General features: G+C 45.3%; 1 protein-coding gene across 13 annotated transcripts in view; it reads right to left on the bottom strand.

The window, feature by feature from the left end:
* Positions 1–23,761, bottom strand: part of PDE1C (phosphodiesterase 1C) — a 548,714-nt gene that overhangs the window by 45,505 nt on the left and 479,448 nt on the right. For 10 of the 13 annotated variants that reach the window (XM_045004983.1, XM_045004970.1, XM_045004974.1 and 7 more), the window contains 2 exons: positions 21,979–22,278; positions 6,893–6,970 (listed from right to left, as the gene is read on the bottom strand). In XM_045004983.1, the coding sequence (XP_044860918.1) occupies positions 6,893–6,970; positions 21,979–22,278 (378 nt within the window). The remainder of the gene's footprint in view (positions 1–6,892; positions 6,971–21,978; positions 22,279–23,761) is intronic. The other 3 variants (XM_045004971.1, XM_045004978.1, XM_045004976.1) reach the window with 1 other exon arrangement.

Below are 23,761 nucleotides of genomic sequence, written 5' to 3'. Positions count from 1 at the left end.
AAAATGCTATCATGCCTTCAAGGGAGGTTTTGGGGTCAGGTTTTTATAACGTGCATAGAGCCTACCATAATAAGTCCCAATTCCTAGATTGGGACTTCTAAGTACTACTGAAACAGAAATAATGAAGAAAAAAAGGAAGGAAGGAAGGAAATTATATTCAGCAAATCTTGACCCACTGAGATCCCAATTTTCCTTTAAAGTTTAATTGTGATATGTCCCATGTAGCTTAGAAACTGTGAGGACCTCAGGAAAGGGGATAACTGTCATATCTGCCTCATGAACTCTGCTGAAAGCTGAACAGAATTATGCTACTGTCAATACAGAAGAAATCAGCCTAATATTTGGAGCTTTGGGCACCTCTGACAACAAGCCTACTTATGTGAGTAAGATGAGCAGGACTTTGCCACAGGATAGAGATTCCTTAGTGCAGCAGCCCACCTCCACTGTTAGATATTGGTTTTGGCTGGATAGACATATAACTCTGCACTGCAACACTGAAAATCATGCCAGTCAGGGTTGCAAGGCATGCGGTTTTTGACTGGAATGCCCAGTTGAAAAGGGACCTTGGTGGCTCTGGTCAGCACCGCTGACCAGGCCATTAAAAGTCCAGGCAGTGGCGCAGCAGGGGCCCAGGGCTAACACGCAACTTCTGGAAGAGGCTGCCAGGTCCTGGCAGCCCCTAAATGCATGGGCAGCCAGGAAGGCTCTGTGTGCTGCATCTGCCTTAAGTGCCGGCTCAACAGCTCCCATTGGCCAGGAACCGTGATGAATGGGAGCTGCAGGGGTGGAGCTTGTGGGTGTGAAGGCAGCGCACAGAGCCTCCCTGGCTGCTCATGAGCCTAAGGGCTGCAGGGACCTGGTGGTCACTTCCTGGGAGCCGTGGTAAGCACCACCAGAACCCCGCACTCCCCCACACCTCAACTCCCTGCCCTGGTCCTGAGCCCCCTCCCACACCCAAACTCTCTTCCAGAGCCCACACCCTGTCCCCAACACCCAACCCCCTGCCCCAGCCCTGATCCCCCTCCTGCACCACAAACCCCTCATCCCAGCCCTATCCAGAGCCCACACCCCCTCTCGCACTCCAAACCCCTCAAGTCCAGCCTGGAGCACCCTCTTATACCCCAAACCCCTCATCCCTGGCCCCACACAGAGCCCATACCTCCAGCCGGAGCCCTCACCTTCCCCCCGCCCCGCACCCAAATCCCTTCGCCAGCCCGGAGCCCTCTCCTGCACCCTGAACCCCTCATTCTCTCCCCAGCTCAGAGCCCTCATCCCCCTCCTGCATCCCAACCCACTGCCCCAGCCAAATGAAAGCGAGAGAGGGTGGGAGAGACTTAGCGACAGAGGGAGGGTAATGGAGCAAGCGGGGGCGGGGCCTCAGAGAAGGGGTGGGGCAGGGGCGGGGCCTCAGGGAAGGGGTGAGGAAGGGGTGTTCGATTTTGTGTGATTAGAAAGTTGGCAACCCTAATACCAGTGCTCACTCCAGAAGGAGACTGCAAAGACAGGTAGACTCTATGATGAAGCTGATATGTTCAGAGTGACACCAGGAAAGGACATCTGTTAACACAAGTAGTAAAATGCCCTATAGAAACACTGAACTATTGCCATTAAAATGAATTAATGCTATAATAGAGAGCATTCTATTAACCAACGATGCATTATATCAGAAGTTCAGGTAATCACACTAACTAATCTGCCACTACAGGTATTTTAAAATCCTCTTGAGGGATACTTGGATACAGTAATAAAAGGAATCCTTGGCCCATAGCTACAGTATATTTGGTGACTAGGGAGTGATTGCCAAATCGAATCAGCAGCAAATGACTGCAAGTAGGTGTTTGCAAGTGCAGCACATGCAACATAACTGAACAGGCTATGTTAATAATATTTGCCTGCTTATATCAAAAAAAGCCACCAAAAATCCTGAAATCTTGTTAAGCCTGGTATGCACAGAAATGTAGATTTGGTTTATAAAAATAATAAAGCATATCTATATTCTCTCCATATTCTAGGACAAATATTTTGAATAGGAAGGACATTATATTTTTGTAATTTCTATTTGGTAAAACGTAGGGTTACAATTTAGCCACTAGATGGGAGCACTGCTTATTATACACTTATGCTTGGCATGTTTTCGTCTTTCAGAGTTGCAGTTTCTCCAGCCAAGAGTACAGATATATCTCAGTGCTGATGCTTGTGAAACTAGAGTGTTTATTACTAGAATGATAAGCTCACATGATTAGAAGCATAATAAAATCCTTCTAATTTTCTATTATTCCTACTTTAATAGAGATAATAGAACAAACTGTGCTTCGATCCCAAGAGCAACAAAATTCCAGTAATAACAACAATGCGGCTTCCTCATAGATCAGTGGAAATGCCTAACAGGGATCTGTAAAAGCAGCCAAGAGTCCTGTGGCACCTTATAGACTAACAGACGTATTGGAGCATGAGCTTTCATGGGTGAATACCCACTTCGTCGGATGCACGAAAGCTCATGTTCCAATATGTCTGTTAGTCTATAAGGTGCCACGGGACTCTGTTTACAGATCCAGACTAACATGGCTACCCCTCTGATACCTGACAGGGATACTCTCCCTACTTGTTCTGCTTACTGTCTGCAGTTGTGTTCTTTCCTTTGCATCCTCAGAAAGGCAATTATTCAATAGGTAAGAAACAGGTTTTCCAAACTTCTCAAATAATATTCTATCCAAATGGGAACATTTGACACACTATTCATTCTGATGATGTTTCTGATAAGTCTGTGTTGCTGACATTATATACTACACTTCCTTTCTCAGTACTGAAGTTAAAGTATACATTACTGAACAGGGGGGCTGGCCCATAAGCAAGGATATTCACAAGTAAAGAAGTATAGTAAAGCAATGAGTGTCTGGCTGAAATCAACCAGAATAAGTTTGACAGGGTGAAGGGAGAAGAAGGATGATCCACCGTAGAGGGTGCTAGCTTAGGACTTGGGAGACGTGGGTTCACGTCTTTTCTCCACCACAGACTTCTTCTGTGATCTTGGGCAAGTTATTTAGCCCACGTATGTGTCAGTTCCCCATTTCTAAAATAGGGAAAATACTTCCCTACTTCACAGGGTATTGTCATGTGCTACATTAAAGATTGCAAGGCAATCAGACATTGCAGTAATGGGAATAATAGAAATAACTAAATTCTGCTTACAATTCACACTCTTCAATCACATTCTCAGCTTCTTACTCAGGAGTAACTCCCTTTGAAATCAGTTGGAGTTATCCCTGATTGAAGACCTCAGGATTTGGCTTCTGATGTACAGGTATAGCAGCTTATATAATATGCAACGTGGAGCTTCCAAAGAGTTGGTTCCTACTCAGCTGGCAACATAGCAAAGTTTCTATTTTATGAAGAAGGGGAAGATTATGCTAAGTTCCCCAGACGCTCTCTGTGAAAATCCCATATTCTGCAAGGGCTAGTCTACACTGGTAACGTGGCTTGTGTGGTTGTGGCAGGGCGCTGGGAGCGAGCTCTCCCAGAGCTCTAAAATAACCACCTCCACGAGGGTTGTAGCTCCCAACGCTGGTGCACTGTCTACACTGGCGCTTTACAGCACTGAAACTTGCTGCCCTCAGGGGGCTGGTTTTTTACACCCTGAGTGAGAAAGTTGCAGCGCCGTAAATTGCCCGTGTAAACAAACCTTAAGTGACTTAGACCAGAGGTGGGCAAACTATGACCCGTGGGTCCATCCTGACCAGTCCCTGAGCTCCTGGCCCGGGAGGCTCGCCCCCGGCCCCTCCCCTGCTGTTCCCCCTGCCCCGCAGCCTCAGCTCGTCCCACCGCCGACGCAGTGCTCTGGGCAGCGGGGCTGCGAGCTCCTGGGGCAGCGCAGCTGCAGAGCCGTGGCCTGACCCAGTGCTCTGTCCTGTGCGGTGGCGTGGCTGGCTCCAGCCGGGCAGTGTCACTGCCTGTCCTGGTGCTCTGGGCAACACGGCTGTAGCGCCGCCACCCACCCGTGCCCCAGGCAGTGTGGTAAGGAGGCAGGGAGCAGGGGGGGTTGGATAGAGTGCAGGGGAGTTCGGGGTGGTGGTCAGGGGGAGTGGGGGGGATAGGGGTTGGGGCGATCAGAGGGTAGGGAACAGGGGGGTTGAATGGGGGCAGGGGTTCCCAAGGGGCAATCAGGATTGAGAGTAGGGTTGGATGGGGTGTCAGGAGGCAGTCAGGGGTGGGGGTTCTGGGGACTGTCAGGGGACAGAGAACGGGGGGGGGTGGATGGGGCAGGAGTCCCGGGGCAGCCGTCAGTGGGCGAGAAGCAGGAGGGGTCAGATAGGGGGTGGGGCCAGGCCACGCCTGGCTGTTTGGGGAGGCACAGACTCCCCCAACCGGCCCTCTATACAATTTCGGAAACCCGATGTGGCCCTCAGGCCAAAAAGTTTGCCCGCCCCTGACTTAGACCCTGCACTTTCAAAGACTTATGCACATGCTTAACTTTACACATTGTGAGTTCATTCAGTGGGATTACTGATAGTGCATAAAGTCAAGCACAGGTAAGCTTTTGCAAGATCAGGGTCTTATACTCTATTACAGCAGTTCTCAAACTGTGGGTTGGGCCCCCAAAGTGGATCATGACCCCATTGTAATGGGGTCACCAGGGATGGCGTTAGACTTGCTGGGGCCCAGGGCTGAAGCCTGAACCCCAGCCTGGGGCCAAAGCCTGAGTCCCACCACCCGGGGACGAAGCCTCAGGCTTTGGCCCCCACATCCTGGGGCGGTGAGGCTCGGGAGGGCTCAGGCTTTGGTCCCCCCTCCTGGAGTCGTGTAGGAATTTTTGTTGTCAGAAGGGGGTCATGGTGTAATGAAGTTTGAGAACCCCTGTTCCATTACATGCGGGTGTGACTATTTCCCTGCAGTCTCTCTCTCGCTCTCTCTCTCAATTTCTCTCCAGCATACCTGCAGTTGCCTGTATAAATATTTCACTATTCTGTATGTAACCATGTGTCTCAAACTAGCATTTCTTTTTCCAGATCCCCCACTCTGCTAGTAAAGTGCTTTGTTCCGCAGCAAGTAACAGATAGAGCTGATTGAACAGTATTTGTCAAAACAAGAGAGTGACACATGTACATCTTTTCTTTGGTTTGAAAATCATTCACAAACTTTTCTTGCTTTCTGCCAGTGAGGTCAGAACTGTCTGAAGTGTCTGAATGAACAATACTCAGCCTCTGGGTTTCTCTTGCATTGTTTCATTGACTATTTACTACGTGATTGATCACCTGGTACTGGTTCTACCCTCTAAATGGATGTCTGGCACTTTTTAACGGGAGAGTAACAAATAGTTATTCTCATCAGTGCACAAGAAATAGTAGATAATAAAAAGTGAATAACAGATTCATGAAGATTTGGGGATTTGCAAATACTTTCATGACCATACAGAGGTCATCTGAATATTCATGATTAATTAATAGCATGGGTCTGCAAACAGTAATGAATTGAACCTGAATCATTTATTCAGTAATATAGCTGCCTTTCTCTTTTTTTCATTATTTGACCAAAAATTTTTTTTGCTGGTAGATATTTATCTCAAGTGTGTAAACAATATGGCTTTCTAATAAAATAAGCAAGTCCTGACAGACATTCCTTTTTTAAAAGATCATTTTATAAAATACATATTCATGTGTGTAGAATTAATATATGTTCCTGCATCAACTGTGTTATATTATTTATATTGTTAGTCACCTTTTCTTTTGAATTATAAAATTATCAGGACAATGTGCTTATTGAATAATTCATTCACATATATCCAATTAAGGGGACATATTTTATTTCAGGGAAATAGAAGACATAATTATTGTCATTCTTAACTTTTGCTGTAGTAGTTACAATAGGATTGTTATTCTTGAGTGTCAAAACCAGCTACCCTATTGTGTCTATAAAGGTGAAAACTGCATTTTCTCAGTGGATTTAACTGAGACATATACAGACGAGTAAAAGGTAACAGCAAGTTATGTATCCATTTATAAATGTTAATTAACAGTTATTAAATCATTCCCATAGCAATAGGCCCAGATCCTCAGCTATATCACAACTCCATTTGGCACACCTGAGGAGAGGGAGAGAAGTAAAGGTGGCTTATGTTCACTTTTATACTTCCCTGATTCCTGGGGCTGCTGGAATTACTGATAGTGCATAAAGTCAAGCACAGGTAAGCTTTAAATAATTATTTTGGCATAATTTAGAGCAGCCTTCGGGCTGCTCTAAATTGTTTCCAGTTGCAATGACACCCAATAGGCTGTTCCATAGCTGTGACTGGTTGGAATGCAGCATTATTCTAGCCATACCTCTTATCTAGGATGTCCTTAACGTGCATACTATACCAGATGGGAAGGGGATAGCACAAGGTCATCTATGCTTGCTGTATCTCACTTAGGATTCTACTACTCCAGAGGAATTCTCACATAACCAGTTAAACCAGGAAAATCTTATTTCTATATTGGCATAGTGTGATATATGATTATAAACTATGGGCTAAATTTTGAAGTCAATGGAGTTATTCTGCATTTACAGTGATGTAACTCAGAGCAGAGTTTGGCCAAATGAAAGCCAAAAAGATGGAGCTAAATGTAACCATGTTCTCTTGTGCGAAGCCTACATTATCCAGGATTTTTCTTGTAGAAATTTTTAGAGTTCATGTGTAAGGGATTTGGAATACCAACACAACAATTAAGTACTGCTAGACACTATTTGGGAAAGAGACAATTTTACCTGAAGATGCCCCAAAGAGTTTTGCCAAATGTTGCAGAGTATTTTTTCCCTGAATTTCCTATACTATAACTTTAGGACAAACTATTGGCTGTCTAGAATGCTCTGCACTGCATACAGTGTTGAGGGGAAAAGGTGATAGAAATTAGGTCCTTACCATCTGTTTTCTTTGATTCATTTGCCATACTAGACTGATCTTTTTTGTCTGACTGGTTATTATCATCCTTTAATTCACCTGGAAATAAGAAATGAAACATATTATAAGCATCTTTAATATAGGCTGTAGCTCAGTACTGCCTTTAATCCAATCAAATTAAAGTATTTGAGAAAGATTTGTCTTCATGGGAAATAGCACATATAGGAATTAGTTGATATTTCGGATTAGCACACTATTGTGATAAGTCACCAGACAAGATTTACACAACTCTAACAGAAAAGTCAAACCTCACAAATAACTTGTGGATGTCAAATAATTATTGGTATCTCTTTAAGTAGAGAAAGGAAGTACAAATGTGAATCTACATGCATAACCCCTTTTGGCAATAACAGCTGTGTCTCACAATAAAATGTAGCATTGTCCTTGTTCCAAAATCAAGACCTCTAAAATTTGCACTTTTAAAAGGCAGTAGATTTGAGAATGGCCATGGGACACTGTTTATACATGACATCCTACCACAGGCAAATCCCTGTCTAAAGGCGCCATCTTAAAATATCCCAAACTATAAAATAAATTTTCATTTGACTTTTAGTTACTAACCACATCTACCTCTAGACCTGTTTTTACTGGATGATGCTTAAGTTTCATAGCGGTAAGTGGCTGGGTCCCCTAGGTAGCTCTAGTCCTGGACTCTCTCTTAACAGCCCAAGAAAGCAAGGCCTTAGGTGGGGTACAATGAAAATAGCAATTGGACCCCTGAGGTACATTCCTACTTTATGAAGCCTGGGAATGTGCACTGGGACCATCCTCAGTCTTCATTGCCAATTATCAGGTACTTCAATCACAAACTGGAGAGCATGGCAGAACTACCCAGACCAAACTCTTCTTCCTTCTCTTTGAACCAGACTATGGGTATGTCTACACTACGGGATTATTCCGATTTTACATAAACCGGTTTTGTATAACAGATTGTATAAAGTTGAGTGTGGCCACACTAAGCACATTAATTCGGCAGTATGCGTCCATGTACCGAGGCTAGCGTCGATTTCCGGAGCATTGCACTGTGGGTAGCTATCCCGTAGCTATCCCATAGTTCCCGCAGTCTCCCCCGCCCATTGGAATTCTGGGTTGAGATCCCAATGCAAAAACAGTGTCGCGGGTGATTCTGGGTAAATGTCGTCACTCAATCCTTCCTCCGTGAAAGCAATGGCAGACAATCATTTCGCGCCCTTTTTCCTTGGGTTGCCCTGGCAGACGCCATTAGCATGGCAACCACGGAGCCTGTTTTGCGTTTTGTCACTGTCACCGTATGTGTACTGGATGCTGCTGATAGATGCAGTACTGCAGTGCTACATAGCAGCGTTCATTTGCCTTTGAAAAGTAGCAGAGACGGTTACCATTCCTATTGCACCATCTGCCACGCCATTGTAAATTGGCGATGAGATGACAGTTATCAGTCGTTCTGTACCATCTGCTGCTGTCATGGGTGCTCCTGGCTGGCCTCGCTGAGATCGGCTGGGGGCGCATGGACAAAAATGGGAATGACTCCCCGGGTCATTCCCTTCTTTATGTTTTGTCTAAAAATAGAGTCAGTCCTGCCTAGAATATGGGGCAAGTGTACCAGAGAACCAGAGAGCACAGCCGCTCCGTGTCAGAGCCCCAGAGATCCCGCAGAAATGATGAGCTGCATGCCATTCTAGGGAGTGCTCCTGCAACAACCCCACCCGTTGCTTCCCTCCTCCCCCAACCCTCCTGAGCTACCGTGGCAGTGTCCCCCCATTTGTGTGATGAAGTAATAAAGAATGCAGGAATAAGAAACACTGACTTTTTAGTGAGATAAAATGAGGGGGAGGCAGCCTCCAGCTGCTATGATAGTCCAGGCAGGACAGAATCTTTTCTTTAGACATGAAAGGGGGGGGCTGATGGAGCTCAGCCTCCAGTTGCTATGATGAAGACAGTTACCAGCCATTCTGTACCATCTGCCGCGAATGACCGGGAGTCATTCCCATTTTTACCCAGGCGCCCCCGGCCAACCTCACCGAGGCCAGCCAGGAGCACTCACGGGCTGATGATGACGATGGATAGCAGTCATATTGTACCGTCTGCCACCGGGAAGGGGATGCTGGTGTTCAGCGCTGCAGCACCCCGTCAACCAGCAGCATGCAGTAGACATAGGGTGACATTGAAAAAAGGCAAGAAACATTTTTTCCCCTTTTCTTTCGGGGGGGGGAGGGTGTAAATTGACAACATATACCCTGAAACACCCGGGAAAATGTTTTTGACCCTTCAGGCATTGGGAGCTCAGCCAAGAATGCAAATACTTTTCGGAGACTGCAGGGACTGTGGGATAGCTGGAGTCCTCAGTACCCCCTCCCTCCCTCCCTCCCTCCATGAGCGTCCATTTGATTCTTTGGCTTTCCGTTACACTTGTCACACAGCACTGTGCTGTGGCCTCTGTCTATCATAGCCTGGAGATTTTTTCAAATGCTTTGTCATTTCGTCTTCTGTAACGGAGCTCTGATAGAACAGATTTGTCTCCCCATACAGCGATCAGATCCAGTATCTCCCTTATGGTCCATGCTGGAGCTCTTTTTGGATTTGGGACTGCATCGCCACCCGTGCTGATCAGAGCTCCATGCTGGGCAAACAGGAAATGAAATTCAAAAGTTCGCGGGGCTTTTCCTGTCTACCTGGCCAGTGCACCCGAGTTCAGATTGCTTTCCAGAGCAGTCACAATGGTGCACTGTGGGATACCGCCCGGAGGCCAATACCGTCGATTTGCGGCCACACTAACCCTAATCCAACATGGCAATACCGATTTCAGCGCTACTCCTCTCGTTGGGGAGGAGTACAGAAATCGGTTTAAAGAGCCCTTTATATCGATATAAAGGGCCTCATGTGGACGGGTGCAGGGTTAAATCGGTTTAACACTGCTAAATTCGGTTTAAATGCGTAGTGTAGACCAGGCCTATGTGTGTTGTCAAACTATATTGGAAATCAATATTTTAAAAGAGTCAGACTTTGTCAGGGCTCATTCAGCTCCAATGTGTCCAAACAGCAGTGATTAGAGATATGTCTCCCTAGTTGCCCAGTGAGGCAGTGCATGAATGGACAAATGGGGGAAGCAGGACCCTCTACATGAAGGAACAACAGTGGGTCAACATCCCATCAATCCCCCAGCCCACTCAAAGAGCTCCAAAAGGCCTAACGTTAGTCATACCTGGAGAGGAAATATATTGTTTCCCTTTTCCAGCCCTAGTAGCATCCAAATTTAGGGCCATGGGGATGTTCCAGCTGGGAGTATAAATTGGTGATAGTCAGGTATTTCTTTGATATAGTTTTGTTTATTTACAAAAAATGTGCAAAGCCCTGTCTCTCTGAATGCAGAAGGAATCAAATAGCATGAAACATCATCTTTTCCTCACAGAAGTAGGAACACTCTTTTCAGCCTGCACCCCGACCCCTTCTGGGGTCAGACACAGTGCTTTCAGCTGCTGGCTGTCTGAATCTCTGTTTTTTGTCCGTTCTGCGTGCGCACACACACACACACACACACACACACACACACAAAACTCAGCAAAAGCTCCTGGGTGGGTTCACATACTCCTTTGGTCTTTGGTGGAGGCCTATCATTGCCCTTAAGTTAACTGAAGGTTGTGTTCACTCTTATCAATCTGAATAAGGTTTTAACTCAACCCACAACAAGGTTTCACCCAGTTCATCATAACACCCTCCATCACAGCTTTGCACATTGTCCCAATGAAGCCTAACATGGTGACAACCAAAAACTCATCCCAGACACAAACAAAATAAATACTTTAACAAGTTACAAGTGATACAACTACACTTAACTATTTACATATATGCAGTGTCTTTCTGTCACGACAGTTTTACACCACTGTTGTATCAAGCAGGCAAGGTACTAACAAGCTTCAACAGGACTTTATTTACAGTGGAAACCCCTTTTCCAAGCTGCTGCTGCACCCTCTGTAACTCTCACTCAGCCTCCTCAACTCCTCTCCCCTCCTTCCTGTTTCCTGTCCTTTCAGACTCCCAACAGCCAGTTCTAATAATTACAAGCAACATCTAAACACCACATTCACCTACATAAAAGAATTTTATTCCCACCCAAATCTCTTTTGGGCTTTTATCTGGATTTCCTATCAGTGTCTAACAACCACTGCCCATTCTGCTGTAAAGTGGGGAATTCATCCCTGTGACAACTTTTTCAGTTTCAATTTCCACAGCTATATTCTCAGATTCAGGGGGTAGCCAACCAGAAATTCTGTCCTTCAAACCACAAGCACTAGCATTTGTGTCCAATATGAAAAGGGTTTTAAAACATGGACAGACCAAGACAGAAGCAGCCCCAAGAGCCTTTTCCTACTCTGAAATGCTAAATCACACCCTGCTGATCAAGTTTCTCTTTCTTACTATTTACTGCTTGTCAGAAATATTTAGCACACAAACAAGGATCAATTCTTGCTTCAGACTTGCAAGAGATTTGGCAGCTAAGATTTCCCCCCAAGACCCTGCATTTGCAAACAGGTTTCAATCACTTCCCATCTTTCCCTTGCTGGAAAGCCATCACAGCTTGTAGTGGTTATAATACTTTCTGCCCTGGGAGTAGGACAATTCATTCATTGCAAACATAAGAACAAGAAAACATAAGAATGGCCATACTGGGTCAGATCAATGGTCCATCTAGCCCAGTATCCTGTCTTCTGACAGTGGCCAATGTCAGATGCTTCAAAGGGAATGACCAGAACAGGGAAATTATCAAGTGATCCATTCCCAGTTGTTCAGTCCCAGTATCTGCCAGTAAGACACTTAGGGACACTCCAAGCATAGGGTTGTGTCCCTGACCATCTTGGGTAATAGCCATTGATGTACTTATCCTTCATGAACTTATCTAATTCTTTTCTGAACCCACTTATAGTTTTGACCTCACAATATCCCCTGGCAATGAGTTCCACAGGTTGACTGTGCATTGTGTGAAGAAATACTTCCTTTTGTTGATTTTAAACCTGCTGCCTCGTAATTTCATTGAATAACACCTGGTTCTTGTGTTATGTGAAGGTGTAAATAACACTTCCCTATTCACTTTCTCCACACCATTAATAATTTAATAGATCTGTATCCCATCCCTCCTTAGTCATCTCTTTTGCAAGCTAAATAGTCCTGGCCTTTTCAATCTCTTCTCATATGGAAGCTGTTCCATACTCCAATCAATCATATTTATTGCCCTTCTCCGTACTTTTTCCATTTCTAATATATCTTTTTTGAGATGGTGCCACCAAAACTGCACAGAGCATTCAAGGTGTGGCCGTACCATGAACACCGATTACCTACAACCATTTGTCTCACCTAGGCCATATCTTTAAAGGGAATTTACGTGGATTGAATTTGCAAGACACCTTTCTGGGTATGTATTACACAGTTACTGACCATAAATGAAATCCAAGCCAATTAATAGCTCATCCACTATTTCAGCCACCCAGGCTTCTTGTTCAAATGCTAGAGTTCTAATCTTCAAACCCAATTTTCTGCTGGGTGCCCTTGCCCCAGCCATTGTCTCCATTTGAGACCAGTTAGGCAGTTCAGTTTTGGATCCCCTATTGCCTAGCCTTGTGTCTGGTTTAATAACCTGTGTGTTTGAGACCATGTGAATTATTCCTGTACACATCACAGATCCTATTACTCCTTCAATAGCCAGACCCCCACTATTGTTGTTTAACTGCCCAGACCTAAACAAAAACGGTGGGGCCGATCCATGTATTGCCAAACTTTGCCCCTTCAGGTTGGCCATTCCTCCGTTTTCTGAACTGGGAGAGAGGCTTTCACTAGATGCTTGCAACAACCTGTCTTGGCCTGCCTTAAATTTATTACAATCCTCCTTTTTGTGGCTAGTTTCTTCACAGTACCAGCACTTGACTGTTTTCTTTAATTTTTGCATTATTGCCAGTTTCCCTTCTTTTACAAAGAGAATTTATCATTTGTTCTAATCGTTCAATAAGGTCATGAACCAGATTAGGATCCCCTCTTCCATCAGTCATATTAGACACAGATTTCTACTTACAGGCTTCACGGAGTTCAGCTTCCATCCTCCTCAACTAGTGGTTGCTTCCTCTTCTGGTGCACTGCTGCAAGGAAAGATTCAAGTTCTGTGGCAAATTCCACAGACTCTAGAGTGTCTTTGGCCTCTTTTTGCTGCTTTTGATCTGCAAGTCCAAGCCCAGCTGAGCATCTACAAACTGGTCCATTGCCAATTTATCCTGGGTATGCCAGGAACACGAGCGTCCGCAGGTCCTCTGCCAGTTCAGGTGAGGTTTCTTCTTTCTCTTTCCTTCTAACTCTTAGCTGTCCCCGTGCCAGCTCAGATTGATGGCTAGCTCTAAACTACATGTCAAAGGCTTGTGCTGGTCTGGATAATTCAATCTGTTTTCTGAGATAGGTTGTGCAGTACCCTAAGAGCTGGGCCACTCAAGCTGGCTACTAGAACCTCCCTTTCTGTCCACCATCCCAGCCATTCATTTGAGCTATAATGTTGAATTGAGCCAAAATAAGCCTCCCAAGGAGTTTTCCACTGAGAAATAGTGGGCTTTTGCATTATTTGAGCTGGGACAGCCCAACCTTTCCCCTCTGGGCCGCTGTGGGTTACAAATAGGGTAGGAAATGATAGATATCTTACCCAAGCTCTGACTGCCTCAATTCCTCATCCAGGCAGCTGACTTCCACTGTGGTCAGTGACCCTTTGATTTCCTTCTGGAATTGAATTTTCAGCTTCTTGAATCCTTGCTCCAATTCATCTCAGTTAGCAGTTCCAAACCTGCCAAAACCTGTTTGTCTCCATTAATTAATGGAAAAACTTCTGGTCTATGGCAGTCCGACTGTTGCTCACCTCGCCAATGTTTTACCATGCCAGTCTGGCTGCGTTGCAGCTGGGCTTCCCAGTCTGTCCAGGCACTTTGTAGTTGCTGTTCCAACAAGGATCTTATCTCAGAATGCAACTTCTCACCGGGCATTTTCTGGGAAACCTCCAATTCCTGATTTATAACGTGTTTTAAGTCTTCTGTTAACTCCCGTTGCAAAGTCTCCAGCTCCTGTTGTTTAGGTCTTGTTTTAATTCCTGCTGTCTGGTTTTGCTTTTGGCAAGTATCTCCACTATTTGTTTCATCTTGGTTCACCAGGTACACCAGGCTCACAATCTCTCTTCTTGGAAACTGGACCCCAACAGCGTTGCCCCTTTCCAACCTGAGTAACTAGTCAAAGCTTGTGGCCCTGGGGATGTCCCACAAGGGAGTAGAAACTGGTGATAGTCAGATATTTCTTTGATGCAGATTTGTTTGTTTATAATTTAAAGAATCTGCAAATTCCTGCATCTCTGAACGCAGAAGGAATCAAATAGCAGGAAACAGCTTCTTTTGCTCACAGAGCTAAGGACACTCCTTTCAGTCTGTACCACTAACCCAAATACTTCTCCCCAAATTTCTTCCAGAGCCAGAGTCACTGTGCTTTCAGCTGCTCCCACCAGCTGTGTCTCAAGTATTTTGTCTGTTCTGCCTCCTCCCTCCAACGCGGGCCCCTAACCAAAACGTTATTCAGCAAAAGATCCTGAGTGGATTCACATACTCCTTTGGTCTTAGGTGGGAACCTATCCTTACAGTTATGTTAATTGAAGGGTGAGTTCACACCTATCAATCACAGTAGGGTTTTACCTGAACCCATAACTAGGTTTCACCCTGCTGACAACACCACGTATGGAAAGGTGGGACTTTCTCTGGCCATCTGTTAGTTCTAGATCAGATGGCCTCAGGCTGCAGGCTCTTTACAATGATGAAAGCATCACATCATACAATCTCTTTGGGGTACCAGGCATGGGCCTGCTGTACCAACCCAGCATCCCAAGTACCCTCCATCATCAGGACTCCAATGGAACAAGCTATGATTTAGAGCTGTCTTCCCATGATGGAACCTCTATGGGAGAGAAGATGTGCAAACACTAGCTATCCTCCCACAGGAGGTGAATCCTGGGCACTGCAGAATACTCTGCTGGCACAAGAAGTGAACTGAGCCCAGCCTCGGTTAAAAGTGTGTTTAAAAACAAAAACAAGCAAACAAAATGTCCCGCAGGAGCCCAGTCAAAGCAGGATTAACCACAGATCCTTATTCTAAGAGTAATACAATGACAGCAAAGCAGAACTTCACTAAATCACATTAATGACTGGGAAACCCATTGCAGATTATCAAATTTAGCAAAATATTCAGATGCATCAGTGGAAGAAAGAAAATACAAATATTCCCAGCTTCCACAATCAACACTCAGTCTGGCACTAATTCTAGGCCAAAAGACCCTCATTTTTTTTTCATTTAAATCACAAGCACCTTTCTCTGTTCAATTTCTTGACCTGTGAAATGGAGACTCATATTATATGGCTATATCAAGCTGTGATCCTAATTCCAAGCATTATATGTGTATATACACACACACACACAGCCTGATCCAAAAGCCAGGGCCATCCCTAGCCATTTTGGTGCCCTATGCAACCCCCCCACGGGGGCCTCCATGGGGGGTGGAGGTGCCAGGGGGGAACCGCCCCCGCAGCACAAGATGGCAAAGCAGGTTGGGGCCGGTCTCTCCACTTCCTGCCACCCAGTGATTGCAGGGCAGCTAGGCCAACCCCGCACTCACAGGGCGGCAGGAAGTGGAGTGACCTGGCCCCAGCCCACTCCGCCCTGCTCCCCTGGCTCCCAGCTTTGGGGGGCCGAGGGAAACCGCTCCCCAGCACTCACTGGTGGCATGGCTGGGAGCTGGCAGAGCGGAGCAGGCTGGGGCCAGGTCGCTCCACGTACTGCCACCAGTGAGTGCAGGGTGCCCCACCCCTGCTGCAGTCCACAGGAGAGTGGGGGCGGGGTTGGGCGGAGCAGGGGTGGGAAGAGGCAGGGATGGGGGCCCTGAGGAAGAGGTGGAGCAGGGGCTGGAGCAGCAGGCAGCTGCGTACTTTGGGTATGGGTAAGGATGGCCCTGCCAAAAGCCCACTGAAATCAATAAAAAGACACGTACACCCCCACCACTGATTTCATTGGGCTTTAGATCAGGCTCACAGGGCTCCACTGTGTCTTACTGGAGCCAGTGTGGAAGAGCCAAAGTGAGTGGTAGGATTGCAACTGTGGATGGTAACAGCATGATGCGGGAGAAGGGCAGGGCACTTTAACTTCTAGGTCCTCTTTGCCAAACCATTTAAAGGCCAATCACAATCTGGTCCACAGTGGGTGCAGTTAAAATCTTGATACTTACACCATGTAGATTTACTGTAGCACAATATGAACTGTATTTGAATGGCAAATACCACAAATACCATGTGTGACAGGGCGAGTACTCCACACAGACTCTGAATGGGTTAATATGGCTGGGGAGGACAATTAACATACCAGGCTTGGCTGCCTTGTGGGAAGGGCTGGTCTTAACTGGGGATGAAGCCCAGCTGGGGAGAGGACTATAATCAGAGGAAGTTGAGAGCAGGAGGTGGCTGCAAGGAGGAGAGGAAGGAACTCTGCAATCCCTCTCTTTGGGACTAGAGAGGTTGTGAGGAAAAAGCCCAGAGGGAGAGTAAACCTGGGGAGCCTACCCTGAGTAGAGAAGGCTGGCAAGCCAGAGGAGGTGTGGCGCAGGCTCTGGAGGTGCACGCTGAAAGCAGGGCAGGATTTGGACGTCCAGGGGGAGAACCTGAGGGTCTGTTCAGTTAAGGAACAAAGCAGGGGAACTGGAGGTGTACAAAGAAAGGAAAAATCGAGCCTGAGAAGTTACTATTTTCAGTTTGGGATTTTGTTGGGGGATTCTTGGGGACAGCTCTGGGACACCTGCCCCTGAAATAAGGGTGAGCCTAGGGAGGTTGTGGGGAGAAGGTCTGAGAAAGGCCATAGTAGGAAGAAGCCCAGAGAAGCAGCCACAAGCAGTTGGACTGAGCAGACTTTGGCTGATAGTTATATGGTCCCTGGCCTGGCACCTGGTGTACTGAGAGGCCCCAGGTTCCCCTACCAGCACCTGATAGAGTGGTGTGAGACCAGAAAAGGGGACAAGGATGTCAAAGAGCCCTGAGAACATTGGTTTGTTGGACTTCTTGTAAGCCTAGAAGGGCTAGACTTAAATGATGACATGGCTGGAAGGTCAACTCACAGGAAGAAGTGGACCAAAGCAGCCACTGGCAACGGGTGCCAGATGGGGACAGAGAGGCTATGACACATATGGAGGCACCCCAACAGTGAGGCCAGCCTTCTATCATAGAATATCAGGGTTGGGAGAGATCTCAGGAGGTCACCTAGTCCAACCCCCTGCTCAAAGCAAGACCAATCCCCAGACAGATTTTTGCGCTGGATCCCTAAATAGCCCCCTCAAGGATTAAACTCACAACCTGGGGTTTAGCAGGCCAATGCTCAAACCACTGAGCTATCCCTCCTCCCTATAGCATGATGCAATTAACTACTATGTTAAATATGAAGAAGATTTTAACAGCATCTATTGTATAGTGTACTAATGAATAGGCGGGCATTACTTGTTTGGGAAATGTAGAGGGAGAATCTGAAAATCATCTATCTCCAGTACTTCTGAAAATCATGTTCCCCATCTCCATTGCTTTCAGAAACTCCCAATAATATGAGGGCTCTTCTTGTAAGATGTTGCATGCCCTCACAATTGCTCAGTGACTGAAGGATCACACCCATAATTCTTTATTTGAGGTTTCTCCCTCCCCCCCAGTATCACTTTTGATTTCTCAGTTCATTGCATTCTTGAATATTAAACCCTTTAATCTTAATCTCTTTGCCTCCTTAAGGCCTCAGTTCAACAAAGCATTTAAGCATGTGCTTAAGTCCATCTCTATTCAGCAAAGCACTAAAGCATATGCTCACGTCACATTAAAGTCAATAGGATCTAAGCTCATGCCTAAAGTTGAGCACTTTGATTAAGAAGGATGGGCGGCTGAATTGAGGCATCAGAGATTAAACTTTCCAAGTTTTATAAATAATAGCCATCGGGGGGGGGGTGAGGGGGGAGGAGAAGAAGAAGGAGAGAGAGAAAGACAGGGTCTGCCTATGTGTTGCTCAATGAAGGGCTGGGACCTTCTCATTGCAAGACTGGGACCTGTCATCAGAGAAGAATGCCCAGGTTCCAATGGATATGTGCACCACCCTTGCAAAATTTACATTAAAATTTACCAGTCAAAACACAAATGTCTACTCACATGCCTTTTATCAAGATGATTGATAATGAGAAACTAATGATACTTTACTTGCCGACTGAAAAATAAAAATGACTTGCCCCAACTGCGTGTACGCAAGGATGAATGCCCAAATTAATGTTCTTTCATCATATGCTCCCTTCGTGAGAAGCAACCAAGGGTCTGACTGACACAGATTTCAAACCAATGTGAGGAGACAATTTTTGAACTTTCACTGAATATAATTTATTATGAAAAGGGGAAGTTATGAATATTATGATAGCTGGCCTACCATATCACTGCAGAATGGTAACGATAATTATCTTCTTGAAAGGAATTACCAAACAATCAAGATAATCAGGAGAATACTTTACAAGAAGATATTACCACATAGGCATAGCATAAAGGAAGCAGTATTGAACCCATGGAGATGGATGTTATGTTTCATGAGTCCAAAAGGCCCCACAGTAATTATAACTCAAAAGTCTTTTCCAATAAATTAGAGCACAATTTCTTTTCTTGAGCAAGATACTAATTTTCAGAAATCATCCTTTTAAAGCATTTTTTGACACTTAAAGAATGACCCAGTGGGGGAGAGAGCAGCAAAAGGAAGTTACCAAAAGCAATGAAATGCATCTCACCCCCATATCATTTGAGAAGTCTGTAAAACAGAAGGCTTCAGTAAAGTGTCTTTATCTGGTGCAGTTTAATGGGATTTCACATGTCCTTTCTGTGCTCATTCCCATATGTTTGGGCTTTCTACCACAATATAGGAAAAATCCTATGCATTGTAGAAAGCTCCAACTCTACTCCCAATATTTCTCCCAAGGATAACAGCTACATATGTAAAAAGCAACAATGAGTTCTGTGGCACCTTAAAGACTAACAGATGTATTGGAGCATAAGCTTTCGTGAGTGAATACCCACTTCGTCAGACGCATGTAATGGAAATTTCTAGAGGCAGGTATAAATATGCAGGCAAGAATCAGTCTGGAGATAACCTCCCTGGACACACAATAGCAGATGTAAAGGTAGCCATCTTACAGCAAAAAAACTTCAGGACCAGACTTCAAAGAGAAACTGCTGAGCTTCAGTTCATTTGCAAATTTGACACCATCAGCTCAGGATTAAACAAAGACTGTGAATGGCTAGCCTACTACAAAAGCAGTTTCTCCTCCCTTGGTGTTCACACCTCAACTGCTAGAAGAGGGCCTCACTCTCCCTGATTGAACTAACTTCATTATCTCCATACTGATTCTTGCCTGCATATTTATACCTGCCTCTGGAAATTTCCATTACATGCGTCTGACGAAGTGAGTATTCACCCATGAAAGCTTATGCTCCAATATGTCTGTTAGTCTATAAGGTGCTACAGGACTCATTGTTGCTTTTTACAGATCCAGACTAACACGGCTACCCCTCTGATAGCTACATATGTAAAAGGAATATCTAGTTTAGTTGTAGGTGGAGTGGGTTGCCGAGTGAGATGCACACACCCTGTGCATGTGGTATGCTCTATGCTAATCAACAGCACCTGATCTCTCTAAAGGGAGGATGGGGTAGGGGGAGGAAGGGGAGAACATCACTAGCTATCCATTGAAGTCCTATTTGTGCTCTGTCCTGGAAGTTGAGATCTGCTGAGCAACCTGAACTGGCAGTCCCTAGGTTTGTAATTCTCAGGCTGGGCTTTCTCAGTGGAAGGCCCTTAGCTAGAATTTGTTTACTCACTCTGGCCTGAGTTTTGATTCCTTTTCAAGGCATGCTGCAAGCCTATCTATTCACTCAGAGCATGTCAACACTGCAGCTGGGAACGCGCATCCCGGTTTGGGCAGACAGACACGCGCTAGCTCTGCTTGAGCAAGCATGCTAAAAAAATGTGTGGACATTGCGGCACAGGCAGTAGTAGGGGCCGCCTGTGTTCAGACCTAGGCCCACTCCCAGCTACAGTGTAAACATACCCTTGGGCTTTTCCTGAGAGGGTTATTGAGAGTGGTTTGGGAGTAGTTAGCTAGCCGACATTGACTCAGTTGGTGAGTGGTGGTACATGGCTTTATTGTAATTTTCTCTATTTCTGCCTTCTTAACAGGCATATATTTATAAAATGAAAAGGTAATATGCTTAGAACACCTTTAAGACCTCCACTAGTTTCACACACTATATTTTAGGTTATATCAATTCAGGGATTTGTTTGTCCCTTAGTTCAAACTAACTTGCTGAATATATTCTCTCATATTCATGCTCAAGCCCTGTCCCTCTGCAATTCTTGCTCCAGAAAATCTCTCTTTAGGAAAAATAACACGGCTCAGGGGCAACTGAGAATAGCCTTATGATGGAGCTAATAATTTTAAAAAAATACAAAACAATGGGATGTAATTTTCACAAAAACTTTCTCATCTTGGGGGGGGATGGTGAAAAAGATTTTTTTTTAACCAGGTCTATAGCTGGTTAAAAAACATGTCCCAAAAATGTATCAGAGGGGTAGCCGTGTTAGTCTAGATCTGTAAAAAGCAGCAAAGAGTCCTGTGGCACCTTACAGACTAACAGACATATTGGAGCATAAGCTTTTGTGGGTGAATACATGCATCCGACGAAGTGGGTATTCACCCACAAAAGCTCATGCTACAATACTTCTGTTAGTCTATAAGGTGCCACAGGACTCTTTGTCGCTTTTTCCAAAAAAGTACTATTTTTAAAAACACAATTCAATATTTCTACCAAAAAATGTTGCCAAGAATTTTGCTGAGAATTTTGACTAGCTGTAGCTGTTATCATGATATGTTCCTTTTCTTTTCCCTACTCTTTCTATATTTGTCTTTCTAGGCTGTAAATTCTGGAGCAGGGACCCTGCCTGCCTTCCCTCCTTCCTGCTTGTACAGTGCCTAGCACTGATTCAATGAAGGGATGCAGCAAACAGGGCCTGCACTTGTCATAAAGAACAGCATAACAAAGGAAACAAGTCATATGTAAATTAAAAGCTCAAAACTAAAGGGCCAGATCCTTTGCTTCTCCTGAAGTCCATCTGCATCACTGGAGCAGTGGAAAGAGACCTTAACCCAGCCCTGCAGCAGTTCATGAGCTATCTTTGATTCCCTCTTCCTCAGTACAATAAGCATGCACTCGGTGAAGCTGAGGATTTCTCCCAGACCATCTGTTTCAGCTTCCAGAGCACACAGTGTACCTGATAGTTGTATTTTGATGTGGAGGCAAACCTCACCTTTACAGCCAAAGGTGCAGAAAGGTGCAGCTAGATTAGGGGTTCTCAACCTTTTTTTTATTTTCTGAGGCCCCCCAACATGTTATATATAAACTCCACAGCCCACTTGTGCCACAACAACTAGTTTTCTGCATATAAAAGCCAGGGCCAGTGCATTAGGGGGTAGCAAGCAAGACAATTGTCTGGGGCCCCATGCCATAGGGGGCCCCCCACAAAGCTAAGTTGCTCAGCCCTGAGTGGTGGGGCTCAGGACCCCAGGCTTCAGCTCCAGGCGGTGGGACTTCGGCTTTCTGTCCTGGGCCCCAGAGAGTCTAACACTGGCCCTGCTTGGTGGACCCCCTGAAACCTGCTTGTGGTACCCCAGAGGGCCTCGGACCCCTGGTTGAGAACCACTGAGCCAGAGCATACAAGGGATTGGGTAATTTTTGATGCAGAACCTTGTAGAGTCCAGCTCCAAGGAGTTCCCAGAGAACTTCCCACCTGTGAAGGGAGCAATCTAGGGCAATGGAGGCTACGCCAACTGTTAAACAAGAGTGGTCTGCATGGAACTGCTCCAGGACCCTTTTCCTTTCTTCACACATCTCCCCAATATCTTGCTGAGATATTTGGGCTTGGGACTGGATTCACCCCTTATATGAAACAAAGAAAGGACTTACCATTTTGGACATGCTGTTTCTCCTCTCCTGTTGCTTGGAGAGACTCACTGCCCTTGTCCGCTCTAGACTGGTTTTTCCCTTGAGAGGCTTCGAGTTTGTTCACACCACTTTGCTGAGTCCCATTTACATGATCCTTGCTAGATTCTGTGCTCTTACTTTCCCCAGGATTTGGTTCTTTGCTGTCTTCTGACTTGGCTGTCGTGGTATCCTCGGCTGGACTTTTCTCTTCTTTTTCTTCTGTTTTCTTTTCATCTGTTCCCTGATGAGCATTTTCCTCAGCTTCTTTCTTAGCTTTTTCTTCTGCATCCTCAGCAAAGGGAGAACCAAAATGAAGGGGGAAAAATCAAGACCATTAGCAGATTTGCCAGAGTGATACCATACACACTTTTAATCCAATTTCAGCCATGTCCTCTCAAATGATGTTAACTTAGATAAATGTGGAAATTAACATGACAAAAAAAAGAAAGACACAAAACCAAAACATTTAGGGTGAGATCTGCAAGGCGCCCAGCATTGGCCTAGCTGTATTCCCATTAAAGTCAATATTTGTTGTCACTTTTGAAAACCCCACCACTAATGCAATTGCAAATATGGACCCCAAATATTTTATATCTATGTATTTTAAAAAGCAAATTAAGGGAAGAACAGTTCAGCCATCCGTGTAAAGGGAAGGGGATTTCAGTCTCTCTCTGCTGGCTTCTTATGCTCTTCTTTTCCTCTCACTCCTCCCCAAGTTTTCCTTCTTTTCCTTTTGGTCTGATGCTCTGACTACTAATATTTTACATGTATACAGTGCCCTTCCATCCTGAATGATCCTAAATTGCTTCACAAAAATGCAATGATATACAGACTACACGTGCACCACAGGTGTGCAACCACCTCTGGGGTGGAATTTGCCTAGGAACACCACAAACTAGTTTAAGTCAGAAAGAGAACAGTGGATCTAAGCAAAAGTGAAAGGAAGATAAATTCAGCCCCTTTATCCCCTCGACCATAAATCTGCTATTGGGGGCATGTCAGATAAGCAACATGGCCATGTAATTCAGCTGGCCTCTTCCTACCTCAGCTGCCCACTAAGGGCTGGTCTACACTTGGGGGGGGGATCGATCTAAGATACGCAATTTCAGCTACATTAATAGCGTAGCTGAAGTCGAAGTATCTCAGATCGATTTACCTTGGGTCCTCACGGCGCGGGATCAACGTCCACGGCTCCCCCGTTGACTCCGCTACCGCCGTTCGCGCTGGTGGAGTTCTGGAGTTGACGGGGAGCGCGTTCGGGGATCGATATATCGCGTCTAGATGAGATGCGATATATTGATCCCTGAGAAATCGATCGCTACCCGCCGATAAGGCGGGTAGTCCGGACGTACCCTTAGTCAGCCATCTCCACTATTGGTCCTCTCTTTCCCAGGGACAGGATGCCTGTCAGCAGAATTGTGTACCTTTAGGCCTTGAGTACCTCTATCATTGGGCCACCTGTTTTGACCATAGGGACTTGTTTATGAGTTTTAAAACAATGGAAGTACAGGAAGGGCAGTTAAGCATGGAAACAATCAGCCCTGAGCAATAATAGCATTTCAGATTATGCATGTAAAAGAAAGTTAATACAGAGCAGTAACTTCCTCTTTTAAAAGTAGTCTGTGTTCATGTCCAGCAAACTGAACCTTGGGTTCTGCTGTGATAGCAAATACTTCAAACCAGTGATATCATTTTCCTGTCTCTTAAGTAGTTCTCAAAACTACTCTAATTCTGAGTAGTATCACATAAATACAGAACTCTGGCT

Source organism: Mauremys mutica, chromosome 2 (genome assembly GCF_020497125.1).
Source record: "Mauremys mutica isolate MM-2020 ecotype Southern chromosome 2, ASM2049712v1, whole genome shotgun sequence".
Lineage (NCBI taxonomy): Eukaryota > Metazoa > Chordata > Testudines > Geoemydidae > Mauremys > Mauremys mutica.
Note: the sequence above shows the minus strand (reverse complement) of the source record. Positions and strands in the feature narration are given on the sequence as shown.